This window comes from Mixophyes fleayi, chromosome 7, assembly GCF_038048845.1.
Source record: "Mixophyes fleayi isolate aMixFle1 chromosome 7, aMixFle1.hap1, whole genome shotgun sequence".
NCBI classification, from domain to species: domain Eukaryota; kingdom Metazoa; phylum Chordata; class Amphibia; order Anura; family Limnodynastidae; genus Mixophyes; species Mixophyes fleayi.
In genome coordinates, this window is record NC_134408.1 from 18,219,655 (window position 1) to 18,237,497 (window position 17,843).

At 40.2% G+C, this 17,843-nt stretch overlaps 1 protein-coding gene across 1 annotated transcript in view; it reads left to right on the top strand.

Annotated features, from left to right (window-relative positions):
* Positions 1 to 17,843, top strand: part of MYO15A (myosin XVA) — a 94,217-nt gene that overhangs the window by 5,511 nt on the left and 70,863 nt on the right. Inside the window, exons 3-10 of the mRNA XM_075181317.1 lie at positions 7,686 to 7,768; positions 9,760 to 9,823; positions 9,912 to 10,021; positions 11,090 to 11,164; positions 12,300 to 12,390; positions 12,874 to 12,879; positions 15,826 to 15,929; positions 16,617 to 16,680. Coding sequence (XP_075037418.1) covers positions 7,686 to 7,768; positions 9,760 to 9,823; positions 9,912 to 10,021; positions 11,090 to 11,164; positions 12,300 to 12,390; positions 12,874 to 12,879; positions 15,826 to 15,929; positions 16,617 to 16,680 — 597 coding nt within the window. The remainder of the gene's footprint in view (positions 1 to 7,685; positions 7,769 to 9,759; positions 9,824 to 9,911; positions 10,022 to 11,089; positions 11,165 to 12,299; positions 12,391 to 12,873; positions 12,880 to 15,825; positions 15,930 to 16,616; positions 16,681 to 17,843) is intronic.

The window sequence follows — 17,843 nt, forward strand, 5'->3', positions numbered from 1 at the left end:
CAAAGCTTGAATCGGATGCTGCTGAGTGTGTTCTAGCTTGGCACACCCTTACAGTAAACTGACTTTGTGTATACGCCCATTCCCCTCCTCGTTCTGACCATGAATTTGTACGCTATAGTAAGGGTCCTTTGCACTCGAAGATAAATTGGACATTGCTGCGTTTTCTACCGTATGGTTCATTTCTGGGCATGCGCAGTTTGATTTTACACAAAATATGACACCTACTGGCACTTACCTGCCTTAATGAATCGGGCCCTGTGTGTGTGTGTGTCTGAGGACTTAGTACACATTTTAACAATATTACAAGATAACAAAGAGTTGCAACTTTTATGACCACAGAAAGGGTCAAGAACAGGGGCCTGATTCATCCAAGGCCCATATCTGCTGATTTTGAGCGTATCGTCCACAAAATCATTCTGTGCATGCCCAGAACCAGAAAATAAGTCTGTGAACGCAGTGCTGTCTGCTGTGGTTGGGTACGCTTGACCGGAGAGGAAAAATCCAACATGGACAAGCCCTACAAATAAAATCCGAATTTCTGCAAAACCGATTTGAAAATAAACAGACTTACCTTGAAGCCGACGCTGGAGATCTCCGATTGGATCACCATGCTGACTGCAAGTTATTCCGATTGGAGAAGTGTTCGGCACTGCAGCTTGATGTCATCGCGATGTCTGTCAATAGAAATTTAAAGCGCCGATGTGGGGACCCCTAAGGTTAAGTGTTTAAACACTTAACCCGACATTGCCGCCTCAAATTTCTATTGACAGACGTCGCAATGACATCAAGCTGCAGTGCCGAACACTTGTCCAATCGGAATAACTTGCTGTCAGCATGGTGATCCAATCGGAGATCACCGCGGTCGGGTTCAAGTTAAGTCTGTTTATTTTCCAATTGGATGTTCAGAAATTCGGATTTTCTTTGTAGGGCTTGTCGATGTTGGATCAGTGGTAATCGTTAAAACGATTACCACCGGTCTGCTACCTCTTTATACGCAAAGGGCACTTACTGCAGCCTACAATTTCTGGGAGTGAACGGAGCAGGGAAGGCGCCCGTAATGTACAATAAAGGCGCGCCAAACTCAAGCACATGCAGCCATGTCAGAATCAAGCTCTGGTCATCTCAAAGTTATTTGTTTTTCTGCCATATCTCTTGCTCCAGCTACAGGGCCATTCTAAGTCCTGATCAGTAGTGATGACCGTCTTGTGTGCATGCTATAACATGTGTTTGCAATCACGTGCAACTGTAAAAATGTATTTTATGAAAATTTAAGAAAAAAAATTAGTACAGACAAGGGAATGTGACACAGGATTTGTGCCAGAACCCAGTGATGATGATGTCACAACAGTTTGATGACATCATTATTCTCCATATAGTGAGTTAGCTAAGAATTCATTAGGTTAGGCACCTTATGGTCTTTTTTTTTTTTTACAGACTGGGGGGTATATTTACTAAATTGCGGGTTTTTCAACCTGGGTCTCACCGAAACCTATTATTAGGTAAAAAAAAAAAAAAATCACAAGAGGAGCCAATCAAAGCTCCCCTTGCGATGTTCCCAGGGAGACCAGGACAGATCCGTGTTCAGTGTGAACACGGTATACCCGGAAATTTGCCGGGGTGTCCTGCACTGTCACCCGGCAATATCCTGGGATCATAAACCCGGGATATTGCCAGGGCGGCCGTGTGAAAGCGGTATAAGAAGCCTGGTTTAGATCTGCCCCAAAAAAAATTAACACATTCCCTGAGTGTTGCTGAGGATGAGCTCAGGTGAAACTTTAATTGTGTCAAGTACTCTGACCAAGGAGCGTAACCTCTGACCCCAGGCCATTGCCATTATCGGTTTCAGCCTGCAATGATTTGACAGGTACACAACGCACTTTGATTTGCCTCATAATACGTGACATAACGGAAAGTTAGAGGGAGTTTGTAGGTCAGGCGCTGTGAGGTGTCAATCCGAGGTCCATGATCCCCATAACAAAAGCAATTTATGTTAATGTGGGGATTCGATCCAGGCCCAAGTCACTGCATTAGAAAGGCATGGAGATATTTAATTAGGAAATGGATAAGACAGAGTTTTGGCAGGACTTTTGATGGAGAGGTCACATGGGAGAAGGCGTACGTGAATTGGGGGAGACAAAGGAGCATCTGCTGGCAGTGTAGGTGTATATATGGTCAAATATTGTGCTGGGGGAGAGTTTGTTTCCATTGCTCCCTAAGGTGAGCAATTTGGGGAATAAATAGTTAAAATCTCCACTAGAAGGGTACTCCATCCTACACTGCTGCTCTGAGAGGGTATTTTTTAGGAGATTTTGGGGCACACTCAGATCTTGCAAACCATGATGCTTGAATCAACCGAAAACAGAAAAAATGACAATGTATGAAACCAAGGGCTAGATTTACTAAACTGCGGGTTTGAAAAAGTGGAGATGTTGCCTATAGCAACCAATCAGATTCTAGCTGTCATTTATTTAGTGCATTCTGCAAAATGACAGCTAGAATCTGATTGGTCGCTATAGGCAACATCTCTACTTTTTCAAACCCGCAGTTTAGTAAATATACCCCCAAATGTGTATTTTTTTCTAAGACCGCTTTTGACCATGGAAGTATTTGTCTGCGTTTTTTTTACACAAGAGCATTTAAAGGAGTATAAAAACACGCAAACATGTCAATGTGTTTTGCTTAAATCATAGGTTAAGACAAATAAAATTTAAAATAAAATAGCACAAACTGAGAAAATTAAAAGCTTTATGTCTTTAAAAAGCACAAAGTAAAGCAAATATAAGTACATGTGGCTAATTGAATATAAAAATACAGGGCAACAATGTACAAAGATATTTCATTAGTTTCACATCATTTTTGCAGCGAGGGTTTGCTTTAAATATGTATATATTTTGCAACTTCAATATGACATGATTATAATGTATGTGAATTACTCTAATTAATTGCATGTGACTGGTGCAGCACAGTGAGATTGTGTTAGGACTCAGAGCTGTCTTAACGCATGGGCATGCTGGGAAGTTGCCCTGGGGCCCCATAAGCATATGGGCCCCAGAGGCTTGCCAACTCTTAAATATATTATTCCAGGAGGATTATTTAGAACTTTCGAACCCTCTTTGTTAGAATAGTACAAATAGCAATGAAACAGCCCTTCCCTTATATTGTAATAACGACTGCCTTACACTAATACATTGTAATAAGCCACAGCACACCACGATTTGTAGCGCTAGGGTTAATAACAGTATCCGTACTGTGACAAAACAATGAACCATGTAAGTAATAGCAATACCCCTGGCGTCGCCTCTTACATTTCTATTGAATCAGTAGGATGGTTATTCAAACAGATCATTTTAATTCATACATTCTTATATATCTTATTTATTATATATTATCATATATTATTATTATATATAATAAATACAGTTATATGGCTCTTTATTAGAATGTTTAAGTGGACTAATCACCTTTTAAGCAATTCTCTGCAAAGAAATTTTGCAAATGTTTGTGTTGAACACTTGATTAATAATAAATAATTAATCTCCGTCTGCATGATTTACCAATTGAGCACCATTTTTATGTTGAATTTCTTGTTTTTCAACTTCACGGCTCATGTTATATTGTTCAAATGTTGGTGTAGATTAATCTATGCTGTACAACACTTTTTTTAATGTTTAAACACTGATTTGTTGGAGGGACAAGTTTAATTTTATCGATAATATATATAAATATACATTTTTATTCCTGTGAGTGGTTGTGTAGGTAGGGCCCAGTGCACTGCTTTGCCCGGGGGCCTATTATGTTGTCAGGATGACTCTGTTAGGGCTGTGTGGCAGGCCTCCCACCCTCCCACTACAATCACATGTTTTGAAAAGCCGACAACAGTTTTCTGTTAATGATCATGGTGCTCAATAAAAAACAGTCTGCAATTGAAATCTGCTATATTTGGACAGACGCAGTCACACAGAGAGTTTAAACAGCTAACTATAAGCTGTGAGAGTCGCATCATTGGCCCCGCCCCAAAACTGTCATAGCCATTTTGATTTATAACAGAAGGGCGGGGCCACGATGACGCAGGAATTTAATCACTAAGCCCCTCCCCCTCATTTTACCTTTCTGAACTTCCGGGATCCGGGAAGTTGTCCTGCTCTCCTGGGAGTCCGGGAGAACTCCCAGTAATTTGGGAGTCTCCCGGACATTCCGATAGAGTAGGCAACTATGGATCACATAAGCGCTTCTGAAGGTGGAAACGCGCTAGTGGGAAAGCACCTGCGTGTCACTTGCTGTACTTGAGAAGAGATTGGGATGAGGAGCTTGTTGTATAATTCAGTGAGCAGGGAGACTGCGGAAATCTATGTGAATGTGTATTGCTGTGTATATTAAATACTTGGATTTGGGACTTTCTATATATTACAGTGAAGTTGTTGAAAAGTGTTTGTTGTTTATTGTTAAATACTTGCAGTGAATGTGAACGCACTAATGAAAATGTAAAGTGGTCCAAGTGATTGGATGTTAAAAATGATGTTTCAGTGGATGATAGATGTGAACAAAATGTCATATTCATCAGCCAGGGCTGATGTTAGTTTTAATCTGCACCTATCTCTAGTATTTTACCAGTTTTGGTTTGTTATAATATGAACCGTGCTGTGTACATCACATAACAGGTGTCACAGCCAGTCCTGTGCCTTGGTTCAAACAGATCCACTGCTGCTCAACGCTTGAGAAATCCTTTCTGTGGTCTAACGCTAAGCACATATAGGGATGCAGGACTTTTACGATGGTTAGCGGGACTTTTATTATGACTAGCAGAACTTTTACACTGGTTAGCAGGACTTTTACTATGACTAGAAGTAATTTTACTATGACTAGCAGGACTTTTACTATGACTAGCAGGACTTTTACTATGACTAGAAGGACTTTTACTATGACTAGCAGGACTTTTACTATGATTGGCAGGACTTTTACTATGACTAGCAGGACTTTTACTATGACTAGAAGGAATTTTACTATGACTAGCAGGACTTTTACTATGACTAGCAGGACTTTTACTATGATTGGCAGGACTTTTACTATGACTAGAAGGACTTTTACTATGACTAGCAGGACTTTTATTATGACTAGCAGAACTTTTACACTGGTTAGCAGGACTTTTACTATGACTAGAAGTAATTTTACTATGACTAGCAGGACTTTTACTATGACTAGCAGGACTTTTACTATGACTAGAAGGACTTTTACTATGACTAGCAGGACTTTTACTATGATTGGCAGGACTTTTACTATGACTAGCAGGACTTTTACTATGACTAGCAGGACTTTTACTATGACTAGCAGGACTTTTACTATGACTAGAAGGAATTTTACTATGACTAGCAGGAATTTTACTATGACTAGCAGGACTTTTACTATGACTAGAAGGACTTTTACTATGACTAGCAGGACTTTTACTATGACTAGCAGGACTTTTACTATGACTAGAAGGAATTTTACTATGACTAGCAGGACTTTTACTATGACTAGCAGGACTTTTACTATGATTGGCAGGACTTTTACTATGACTAGAAGGACTTTTACTATGACTAGCAGGACTTTTATTATGACTAGCAGAACTTTTACACTGGTTAGCAGGACTTTTACTATGACTAGAAGTAATTTTACTATGACTAGCAGGACTTTTACTATGACTAGCAGGACTTTTACTATGACTAGAAGGACTTTTACTATGACTAGCAGGACTTTTACTATGATTGGCAGGACTTTTACTATGACTAGCAGGACTTTTACTATGACTAGCAGGACTTTTACTATGACTAGCAGGACTTTTACTATGACTAGAAGGAATTTTACTATGACTAGCAGGAATTTTACTATGACTAGCAGGACTTTTACTATGACTAGAAGGACTTTTACTATGACTAGCAGGACTTTTACTATGACTAGCAGGACTTTTACTATGACTAGAAGGAATTTTACTATGACTAGCAGGAATTTTACTATGACTAGCAGGACTTTTACTATGACTAGCAGGACTTTTACTATGACTAGCAGGACTTTTACTATGACTAGAAGGACTTTTACTATGACTAGCAGGAATTTTACTATGACTAGCAGGACTTTTACTATGACTAGAAGGAATTTTACTATGACTAGCAGGAATTTTACTATGACTAGCAGGACTTTTACTATGACTAGAAGGACTTTTACTATGACTAGCAGGACTTTTACTATGACTAGCAGGACTTTTACTATGACTAGAAGGAATTTTACTATGACTAGAAGGAATTTTACTATGACTAGCAGGAATTTTACTATGATTAGCAGGACTTTTACTATGACTAGCAGGACTTTTACTATGATTGGCAGGACTTTTACTATGACTAGAAGGAATTTTACTATGACTAGAAGGACTTTTACTATGACTAGCAGGACTTTTACTATGACTAGAAGGAATTTTACTATGACTAGCAGGAATTTTACTATGACTAGCAGGACTTTTACTATGACTAGAAGGAATTTTACTATGACTAGAAGGAATTTTACTATGACTAGCAGGACTTTTACTATGACTAGCAGGAATTTTACTATGATTAGCAGGACTTTTACTATGACTAGCAGGAATTTTACTATGACTAGCAGGACTTTTACTATGACTAGCAGGAATTTTACTATGATTAGCAGGACTTTTACTATGACTAGAAGGAATTTTACTATGACTAGCAGGACTTTTACTATGACTAGAAGGAATTTTACTATGACTAGCAGGACTTTTACTATGACTAGAAGGAATTTTACTATGACTAGCAGGACTTTTACTATGACTAGAAGGAATTTTACTATGACTAGAAGGAATTTTACTATGACTAGCAGGACTTTTACTATGACTAGAAGGAATTTTACTATGACTAGCAGGACTTTTACTATGACTAGAAGGAATTTTACTATGACTAGCAGGACTTTTACTATGACTAGCAGGACTTTTACTATGACTAGAAGGAATTTTACTATGACTAGCAGGACTTTTACTATGACTAGCAGGACTTTTACTATGACTAGCAGGACTTTTACTATGACTAGAAGGACTTTTACTATGACTAACAGGACTTTTACTATGACTAGCAGGAATTTTACTATGACTAGCAGGACTTTTACTATGACTAGAAGGAATTTTACTATGACTAGCAGGACTTTTACTATGACTAGCAGGACTTTTACTATGACTAGAAGGAATTTTACTATGACTAACAGGACTTTTACTATGACTAGCAGGACTTTTACTATGACTAGAAGGGCTTTTACTATGACTAGCAGGACTTTTACTATGACTAGAAGGAATTTTACTATGACTAACAGGACTTTTACTATGACTAGAAGGACTTTTACTATGACTAGAAGGAATTTTACTATGACTAGAAGTAATTTTACTATGACTAGCAGGACTTTTACTATGACTAGCAGGATTTTTACTTTGATTAGCAGGACTTTTACTCAGATTAGCAGGACTTTTACTATGGTTAGCAGGACTTTTACTGTGACTATCAGGACTTTTACTATGACTAGCAGGACTTTTACTGTGATTAGCAGGACTGTGGTTTGCACTAGTAACGTAGAATGGAAAGTTGCACAAGTAGAGATGGATTATTGAAAAGTCTAAATTCCTCATTCCCTTTTATCTTTCTATTGGTTCACCAAAGATGCATCCTGTGCAGAGGCCTCAGAGCACTGGGCACAGCCAGGAGCTGGGTGAGAATGGGACGCAGGATATGACACAAATGGAGTGAGTATTACTGAGAAATGAGAGCAAGAGAAGACAGAACATGTAACGAAATAAACAGGCACATTGGGGAATTCACTAAGTACCCACTATGTATTATTTTGCTATTTTACATACATTGTTTAATATATTACGTTCAGTTTTACTCTTTTTTTGCATTTAATGTCCTGGTGTAACTTAGGGTTGTGTGTGATTGGGGCACTTCTCCCTGCACATAGCAACGGCTTTGCTCTGAAATTCCTTTCACTTCTGAGAAAGTAGAATCTATGTTCCCAGCAATTAAAGGGATTATGAGTTACAGGTGTCTGTGTTCAGTCTTCATCTCCTGCTCGTCTGGGATATACTCAGTGTTGAAGTGGTCGGGGATAGAACCTGTAGCTAATCAGATAATTTGGATCAGAGCAGCAGGAGATGAGTGTACTGATCCTGTGGGAGACTGTGACCTGTCCACTCGTGTGATTGTGCCATTGAGGACAGGGCTGCAGGAAGCCACACACTAGTAGATATGGTTAAAATTTGCACAAGTGGAATTCCACAAAGAAAATTGACATATTGCAGAGGTGCACAAAATGCTCATTTTACATTTGTAACTTTGCATTTCAAGGAATTTCAAAATTTAAATAGAGCAGGGACAACGATTGTCATGTCATTCTGCTGTATGGGGGTAGAATCGTTGAAATCTGGATACAACAAACATGACGGGGGAATTCCGAACGGAACACTAAAGGTCATATTCCGCTGGAGAAATTTTGCAACCAAATGAGGAAGGAGGCGAATATTATGCTGAACAGTTTTGAAAAGGGCGCTGACCTCTACCATGGATTGTGAGTTAAGCTGGGTACACACTACAGAATTTTCCACCAACTTTTTATGCCGATCGATTTTACACCCGCTCGATGGTCCGATCGCTCGGTCCATGGACTGCACACACTCTAGCCTTGTGTTAGACGATAAAGGGAAGAACGGCAGTCCTGTTAGCGACTTCTTACAGCCATTTTGTCGTGAGCAATGATTGTAATTTTGCACTCACTGTCGTGGATCGGTCGGAAACTTATACACACTGCACAACAGAAACGAGTTTGGAACGAAAATATTTAACGGTACGACCAAACAAATGAGGCGACAATCGTCCATTTGGGCAGACTTTCGACCGTCGTGTCACTGCACACACTGACCCGACTTTTGAACGAGCGGTCGTATGTCGGCTGATTGAGCCGATTATTGGACAAAAACCCTGTAGTGTGTACCCAGCTTTAGATAGTGGATGGAGCAGGAGCAGCATAATGTAGCGATCCTGATTTGTGGAGATTGTGGTGTTAAATAAATCCACCTCTATAAGAAAAGAAGCTCGTACATCTAACCTGTTTTCATCACTAAACTCCTGACTTGTGTCACATTGTACTATTCACAGGTTTCCTTGTATTTCATACCATTGACTGCTGCTTATATATGTATCTGCTATACGTGTTGTTGAATTAAAAAGAAAAAAAATGGACATAAATTTATTGGGGGATTTATTCAGATATAAGTCAACTATCATGCTATAGAAAGTGATAACATATTCAATAGTTCCCCTTTAATGCAGGCACATAGCTGTTAGTATATAGCAAGGTAGGCTATAAGAATGCATGTTATTGTCCATAGCGATTAAAAAAGACTGACTGGGTTCAGTGGTAGCGGCCGGCTGGCCTTTGTTTTGTTAGTAGCGATCGCTTGATGTTACAACCCCTGCTTTTCGTTCCCATTTACTGGAGGCAGCGTACACTGTAGAGTTGAAGCTAGACAGGGTTCAGAAAGATGCCAAATATAATCATATAAGAGTGGGAACACCATTGATTTAATATTTAGACACAAGATAGCTCCTCGTGGCCATTAAAAGTAAACACCTAAAATTAAAGATAAATTTACAGCCAAATAAGCAATGCCAGATTTTGCACATTACGTTCATTTATATTAGTTATGAACAACTTGACGTAGCAGTTGCCATCTTGCAGGGACCTACAAGAAGCGTCAGTCCTCAATAACCTGCGGAAAAGGTTTGACCGAGAGTTGATATATGTGAGTATACATGCAGTCATTTATCAGCCTTGACTCCCATGGCTTCCTTTAAGATAGAGGGTAACATGCTTCTTCTCCCCTTTCTTAGACATATATTGGTAGCATCCTCCTCTCGCTAAACCCCTACAGGATGCTGAATATGTATGGGACGGACCACGTGTTGCTCTACGAGGGGAGAGCCCTGGGAGAGAACCCTCCGTAAGTTTATTCTGCCTAACGGTTGCTTTTATTATCTGTTATTTGTCCTCTATTTCTCTCTTATTATCCAGTGGAGACATCACATTTGACTCAGTAATGAAACAGAAGCAAATGTCTCAGACAGGAAGTTTTCCGGGGGCACCAAATTTCAGGGCACCAATTTTAACATTTTTCCAGCGTCTTGCTTACGGCAAGAGTCCCACAATGGGTCCTCATGCGTGCAATTGTGTCCGCTCAGCAAATTTCAAAGTGTGGGCCCACTTTCCACCCCAGGAAAAATCAATCTGTGCCTAGAGATGCGGATTTACTGAAAATGTACATAGTGAAAAGAGAGAAACGTCATTTAAAGCCAAGAAATAATTTTAGGACCACTCCTTTGCTCATGTAAACATTTCTCCTACAATACTGCCAGGTTTATTAAGGAACATGGGCAACATCCTAGATGCTGACCCAGGTAACAAAATGGTTTGATCCACCTCATGATATCTATTTATGGGCAGCACGGTGGCTCAGTGGTTAGCACTTCTTCCTCACAGCACTGGGGTCATGAGTTCAATTCCTGACCATGGCCTTATCTGTGTGGAGTTTGTATGTTCTCCCTGTGTTTGCATGGGTTTCCTCCAGGTGCTCCGGTTTCCTCCCACACTCCAAAAACATACTAGTAGGTTAATTGGCTGCTATCAAAAATTTACCCTAGTCTCTCTCTCTCTCTCTCTCTCTCTCTCTCTCTCTGTATGTGTGTATGTTAGGGGATTTAGTCTGTAAGCCTCAATGGGGCAGGGACTGATGTGAGTGAGTTCTCTGTACAGCGCTGCCAAATCAGTGGCGCTATATAAATAAATGGTGATGATGATAATGATGATAAAAATGAAAATGTTGTGATATTTTACCGCCAAAGTACTTGGATGGATATCTGAGATTAATGAGACGTCCCTCCATTACCTGTTTAAGAAAGGATTAATCTATTACGTCTATTACAAAGTGGCTGTCACCTGCACACCTTTCAGGCCTTAAGAACATAAACTGATAACCAATTCACTGCCAGCTAAGGTCATATTTTTCTTTCAGGCACCTTTTCGCAATTGTAAATGTTGCCTACACCAAACTCATGGATGCCAAACACAACCAGTGTATTATCATTAGGTGAGTGAGAATTCACTGTGTGTTCACTCCCTCTCTAGACTGTAAGCTCCCCCGAGCATGGACCTCTCTACCCCTTGGCCCACGTCTGCACCTCCTTCCTTAACCTGGCATGTATGTCTTCTGTTTTTATCAATAAACTGCTTTTTGTTTGATTTGGTTTACTGACTATCTAGTACCACAGAGATTGGTGGCATTTTACCAATAAACGATCTTGATGATGGTGAGTAGGACCCAGGGGCGAGACAGGGCTCAGCAGCCTATTAGGGACATTTTAAAGGAATAAAAATGCAAGTAGACCAGTGACCCAGCCCAAGGTAGACCACTATGGGACCGGCCCGGGAGGTCATGTGCCTCCCTGCCCCCATCATGTGCCCCCTCAGCCAAGCCAGCCACTGCTTAGGGACCACACTAGGCTACACTTGCAGGATGAAATGTAATCAATCTATCTGCACTGTATGTAGGCTACTGGAGTCTATTAAACCTGATTCGGACCCATTGGGGTAAATGTATCAAGCAGAGAGTTTTCCAGCAGGTTTGAAAAGTGGAGATGTTGCTATCATTTTGTAGAATGTACTAAATAAAGGATAGCTAGAATCTGATTGGTTTTTCAAACCTGTCGGAAAACTCTCAGCATGATACCTTTACCCCTTTGCATGGTGGTAGAGCACTTATCACTGGATTTATCGAGAAAAGACATATTAGGGTTCTATAGCAGTTATTAAAAAACGTAGGTATATGTTTGGCATTCAGTTCACTAAAACAGGGGTTCTCAATTGCATCCTTCAACTGTGCACAATAGGCTTGGATCCCTGGGCTGTGTATATAGAGTATTTACCGTGTCTGATATGCTTTGCCCTGTTCCGTTTATAAACCTCAGACTGTATTTGTTTTATCGTAACCTTTTAAAGAGAAGAGAAAGAAATGACCATCTGGGGCACTAAGTGCCCCAGATGGTCATTTCTTTCTCTTCTCTTTAAAAGGTTACTACAAATCCTTGACCGGGTGCACCCCTCCTTAATAAAGTTATTTTCTCCATATTAACGGGAAATAGATATTCATACAATAAGAGGAGGTTTAATGGTACACCTGGTGCAGTCAACTTTTCTTTTCAATGGTGTATTTGTTTTATCGCCAGCGGTGAAAGTGGATCTGGTAAAACCGAGGCCACGAAGCTGGTGCTGCGTTACCTGGTAGCAGTGAATCAGAGACGTGGCGTGACAAACCAGGTGAGCTGTGAATCTTAGAAGTTGTCTGTTAATGATCAACACAGTTTTTATTAAAAAAATAAATAACTTGCGCACTGGCAGACAATTCACACACTTCTCTACTTTACTTTATTGTGTTGCATCAAGTACATACTACATACCTGCAAAACTGTCCCGATTTTGGTGAAACAGTCCCGAATCCACACAAAGTCTCCGAACCGAGGGTAAAGTCTTTTGTTACCAAAACAAGCAGTGTACACAAACGTTTCCACAAACCTTTGTGTGTCACATCAACTATCCACCAATAATACTATATAACACTCTATAAAATGTATATCAATAGTACTCTATAATACTATATAATATATCCAAATAACACTATATATTACTCTGAAGCTGCCGTTGTGTGCTCCTCTTCAGTACAGAATGTTGTCAAATAAATAATAATAAAATATTAATCTTGTCTCTGACTCTCTATTCCCACACTCCCGCTGGACGTTGCAGATAGAGGTATTGCCTATTACATAATTTACTATTATCTGCTTTACATGTGCATGGGCTGTTGTTATTCTTGCTATATCTTTGTTTATGCATGTGACTGGGACGACTATACAGCGTATGTATGAATGTGTTATATAAACATATATACATACACAAACCTATTCTTTGCTTGCTCTACACATGTCCCGTGTGGGACCAATCAGTGAGCTGTTTACTAACGTTACTCAAAAGTGCGAATGTGCACTAAAACCATAGTGACCAACCAGGCAGCTGCTTTCATTGTCTTACTTGCACTATGCAGATAAAAGCAGATTGCTGATTGGTTGCTATGGTTTTAGTGCCCATTTGCACTTTTGAGCAATGTAAGCAGTGAGCATTACTTGCTAACAATGAATTTGAGCACAAATATGTAGTAAACCACAGAAACCAATCAGCAATTAGGTTGTATCTGTCTAGTTCACGTTAGCCAATGGAAGGGAATAACTGGTTGGTAGGGATTAGTGCATACTTACCTACTTTTAGAACCCACCCTTTGGGAAATCCTGGAGGGGAGGTCCAATGGTCAAGATAGTGGGGGGGCTGTGTGTAGGCGATTTGCTTCAAAACGTGGGCCATGGTGACGTGATTGAATTGCGTCAATAATGCCCTGTCCATCTCAGACAAAAGTGAAGTGGGCTACAGGAGGGTGACCGACTCTGCCTGGCGTTTGGGAGGACTGCCCAAAATTTGGGAGTCTCCCGTACATTCCGGGAAAATAAGCAAGTATGGTTTAGTGGAAATATGCATCTTCATGCAATGTTAGTATATACCACTTACTAAAATCAAGGATTTGTCTAGCTAAGTAAGCCTTGGTGATTGCCTTTTTTTTTCTTACCATAAAACAACATTGAAAAAAGGGCAATATTGATTTTATGCTATTAGAATGCCTGAGAGAAGTCTGTCAGCACATTATTTGCATTAGAATGCCACTGCTATAAGAGCATTCTTGTCTACGCCTACGGAATGTTCCATCTTCCAGGGAGTTCTACAGGACTCCCAGCAGACCAGGATCTCCCCACTTCTTGGAGTAGTGGGTGGGACGAAAGTCCCATTATGGTGACATCCCCCTGGGCGAAATGCCATGATTGCGTCATCACGCCATTGGGATGGGACCAAAATGACACGATTACCCCTCCCAGAGAGGAAATTTGTAAAGTTGTCATGTATACATAAGAGAGGAATAGGGGACCATAGATCGACCCAAAGTTAAAGGCTACTAATCTTTTTATTATTATTATTATTATTATTATTATTAATAATAACTATTAACAAGGTTAAACAACTGTACAGTAGCATGAATAAAAATAAAAGTATCATTACCTCCATAATAATAACGGAGATAAACTTCTTAACTTTAGGAGACGTAATGAGATAGAGATAGGTGTCAGCTGAAACATAAACCTATATATCGAATTACAAAACAAATGTAAAAATTAAACTGTTAGAAAATAGTAGACATATTGTGGCATTGGTTAGTGCTAAAGGGAGTGGAAAAAATTTAGGGGAGATTGGGAGGTTAAGTTGTAGGACTGAACTAATCACGTCCCAGAAATCCAGCTTTTGTCAGTCTGGAACAAGGACAAAAGGCTACTAATCCTAAAGTACAACTTGCCTTGCATAAAAGATCGGCTATTAATATTTACAAATATAATAGTTTCAAGACTTTATCAGAACTGGATATTTGAAATAAGGTTGGCCTGGCAGTATGTGTGCACTAAACACTGAGGATACAGAATGCTTTGGCTAGGTAACAATATAAATAATTGGGGCAAGCAGGTGTTCACTCGTGGCTGTGAGAATGAAGTTTTATTAATATAATATTTTAAGAACTTTACGTTTTCAAGTGCAATATAATAGCAGTTACCCATACTTGCCAACTTTTCCTCGTTGGCTTCAGGGAGATCCCGGGAGAGGTGGGAGTGTGGGGTCACTTATCTATTGCGGGGGCGACAATCGGGAGGTTGCCCTGCTCTCCCGGGAGCCCTGGAGGTCTCCCAGAAATACGGGAGTCTCCCGGGCATTTCGGGAGAGTAGGCAACTATGCATTAAAGAAAAGCAGCTAATGAATCTCTACAGACTGAAGTGTCTTTTACATTTCTGTCTCCATTACTGAAGTCATGTTGTCTTACCTGTCAGTCTTTGATTAAATCTTGGTCTCCATGAAAATGGCCACCTCCATAGGTATCAATACATGGACATAGGACACAATTTCTGAACTGTGTCATCATGCCACAGATGGCGAAGCCAACCACGTCTTGTACTGGCTCAGCATCAGGGAGAATGCCAGACTCTTCAGGGAGTGAGGGAGATCATCCCTATTTCAGGGAGTCTCCCTGACATTAAGGGAGAGTTGACAAGTATGCAGTTACCAGTATACAAGTTGGCGTCCGTTGTACAAGCAGTTAAGCAAATCACAAAGTAAAAACAAGAGGTACATAGTGGTGATTATTCATATAATATTGACAGTTTTTGTATGCATACTTACACATAGTTTTCCATGCATGTTTATTTGTGCTTCTATAAAATCAAATGTATCTATGTATACCATACCTACCAACTTTACAATGTTGGTATCCGGGAGCCTGCGGTAGAGGTGGGCGTCATGGGGGGTGGGCCTCCAAAAGCCGCGTAATTTTGGACCCGCCCCCGTGACGTCATGACGCAACAGCGTCATTTGACAGCGGGGGGCGATTCACCAGGAATCGCGGCGTTTGTGACCTAATTCTGCCCACTTCACTAGGAAGTGGGCAGATCCGGGATCTTGCCACACTCGCCCGGGAGTCCGGGAGACTGTCGCAAGATGCGGGAATCTCCTGGACATTCCGGGAGAGTTGGCAAGTATGATGTACACGTGTGTGCGGAGTGGGCATACGTGTGATGCTGGTGGACAGTTTTCCATGCCATTCCTCTCCTCAGATTCTAGAGGCCACACCTCTGTTGGAATCTTTCGGAAATGCCAAAACAGTCCGGAACGATAACTCCAGTCGCTTTGGGAAGTTCGTGGAAATCTATCTGGAGGAGTGAGTAATAAATCTCTATCCCTGAGATTCTACACTAAATACCTATTAATAATGAAACACTATTAAAAAAATATACACAGATTAAAAATCTGAAATATAAAAAAAATATTTTATTAAAGAGATTTTACACTGATAAAACTAATTTTGAAAATAATATGTTTTGTATGACATGAGTACTGTCAAAGAAAGAATAGTTATGTACATCATAATAGAGTAATATGATTTATACACTTATAACATGTCTGCATATATACCCAATTGATCATTGAAATAGGACACACCCCTGATTCACACAAACCACGCCCAGGTTCACCAACACCACGCCCATTTCTGAACCGCACCATACTCTTTTTCAGACAGGCAGCAAACCTTTTAGCTACCAAACATTTTGGGTTGCTGGCAAATAAAGCATAAAATATATAAAATATAGAAATCAGTTATATACAATTGCCATTCCAGAATGATCCCAACACCACTATTAACGTTTGCTTTGATAGTGAAAATCCCTGACCCTAAGAGCTGACAATCTTGTCAATCTTTATAAGTGTAAATTACTTTCTGGCTTCTAAACTCTTCAAAAGTACCACGATCCTCTTGCCGTGTGACAAGTATGGAGCACCTGTCTCTTTTATCTCTCTACCTGCGACCTATCTAGTACATCCCAATAACATGACTTTTCCCTCACAGGGGTGTAATTTGTGGTGCCATAACATCCCAATACCTGCTTGAAAAATCCAGAATCGTATTTCAGGTAAGTCTTCCCTTTCAATTCCTCCTAAAAATCAGATTACCTGCAAGTTCTGAATGTCAGATGCTGGTCGCAGAACAAACACATTCACAGGTGAAAAACAAACATAGACAATAGAAATCTCCCCACAATAAGTCATTGAGCTGACAATAGTTTGTACAATACATCTTTTTATATAATAATAGGCTGAGCCTTTTGCAGGATTTCCTGAAAGAAAAACATGGAGAGCAGAAAGTTGACTTTGGTAATCCTTTGGATGATAATTTAGTGAATACTTCACAATTCTAGCAGACAATGGTTCCACACGGACATCGGACACCTGTTTTCTCTACCAAGTGGAGGCAGACATTTTTTGGGCAAACCTTTACACACGAGAAAGCAGGCTATTCGTTTAGTAGGAACTAGTCACATCACTACCTCTTTTGACGCCAGTGCAGCCGGTTGTAGGGGGGCAAATTTATGGATTTGTAGCCAAAATGGCAACTTCTGATGGTATCCAAATATTTGTTGCTTGTCAACAAAAACATCTATCAAAATGTAAAATATTTTTTAAGGTTTTCTTGTGTACGATCTATACTATCTCGTGTATGCTATCTCTTGTAACCAACTGTCTTTCTGCTATCTCCACATGAATGTCCCAACTCTACCTAAAGCTCAACACATCCAAAACAGAGCTTATTATCTTCCCTCCTGCCAGAATCACCACCTGCCCTCAAATCTCCCTCACTGTCAATAACACCACAATTTCCTCAGTCTCCCAAGCCCGCTGCCTCGGTGTCACACTTGACTCCGCCCCCTGCTTTATTCCTCACATCCAGACTCTCTCCCAGTCTTGTTGACTCCACCTTAGAAACATTGCCAGAATACGCCCTTTTCTTACTCAACATGCTACCAAAACTCTTATGCATTCTCTCATCATCTCCCGTCTTGACTATTGCAACCTCCTGCTATCTGCCATTCCTGACACCCATATATCCACACTTCAATCCATCCTAAATGCTGCTGCAAGACTGATCTTCCTCTCTCACCGCTCCACATCTGCTGCACAACTTTGCAAATCCCTACACTGACTTCCTGTGTCCTCCAGAATCAAATTAAAATTACTCACCCTTAACTACAGAGCCCTCAACAACACCACCCTGCATACATCTCAAATCTCATATCAA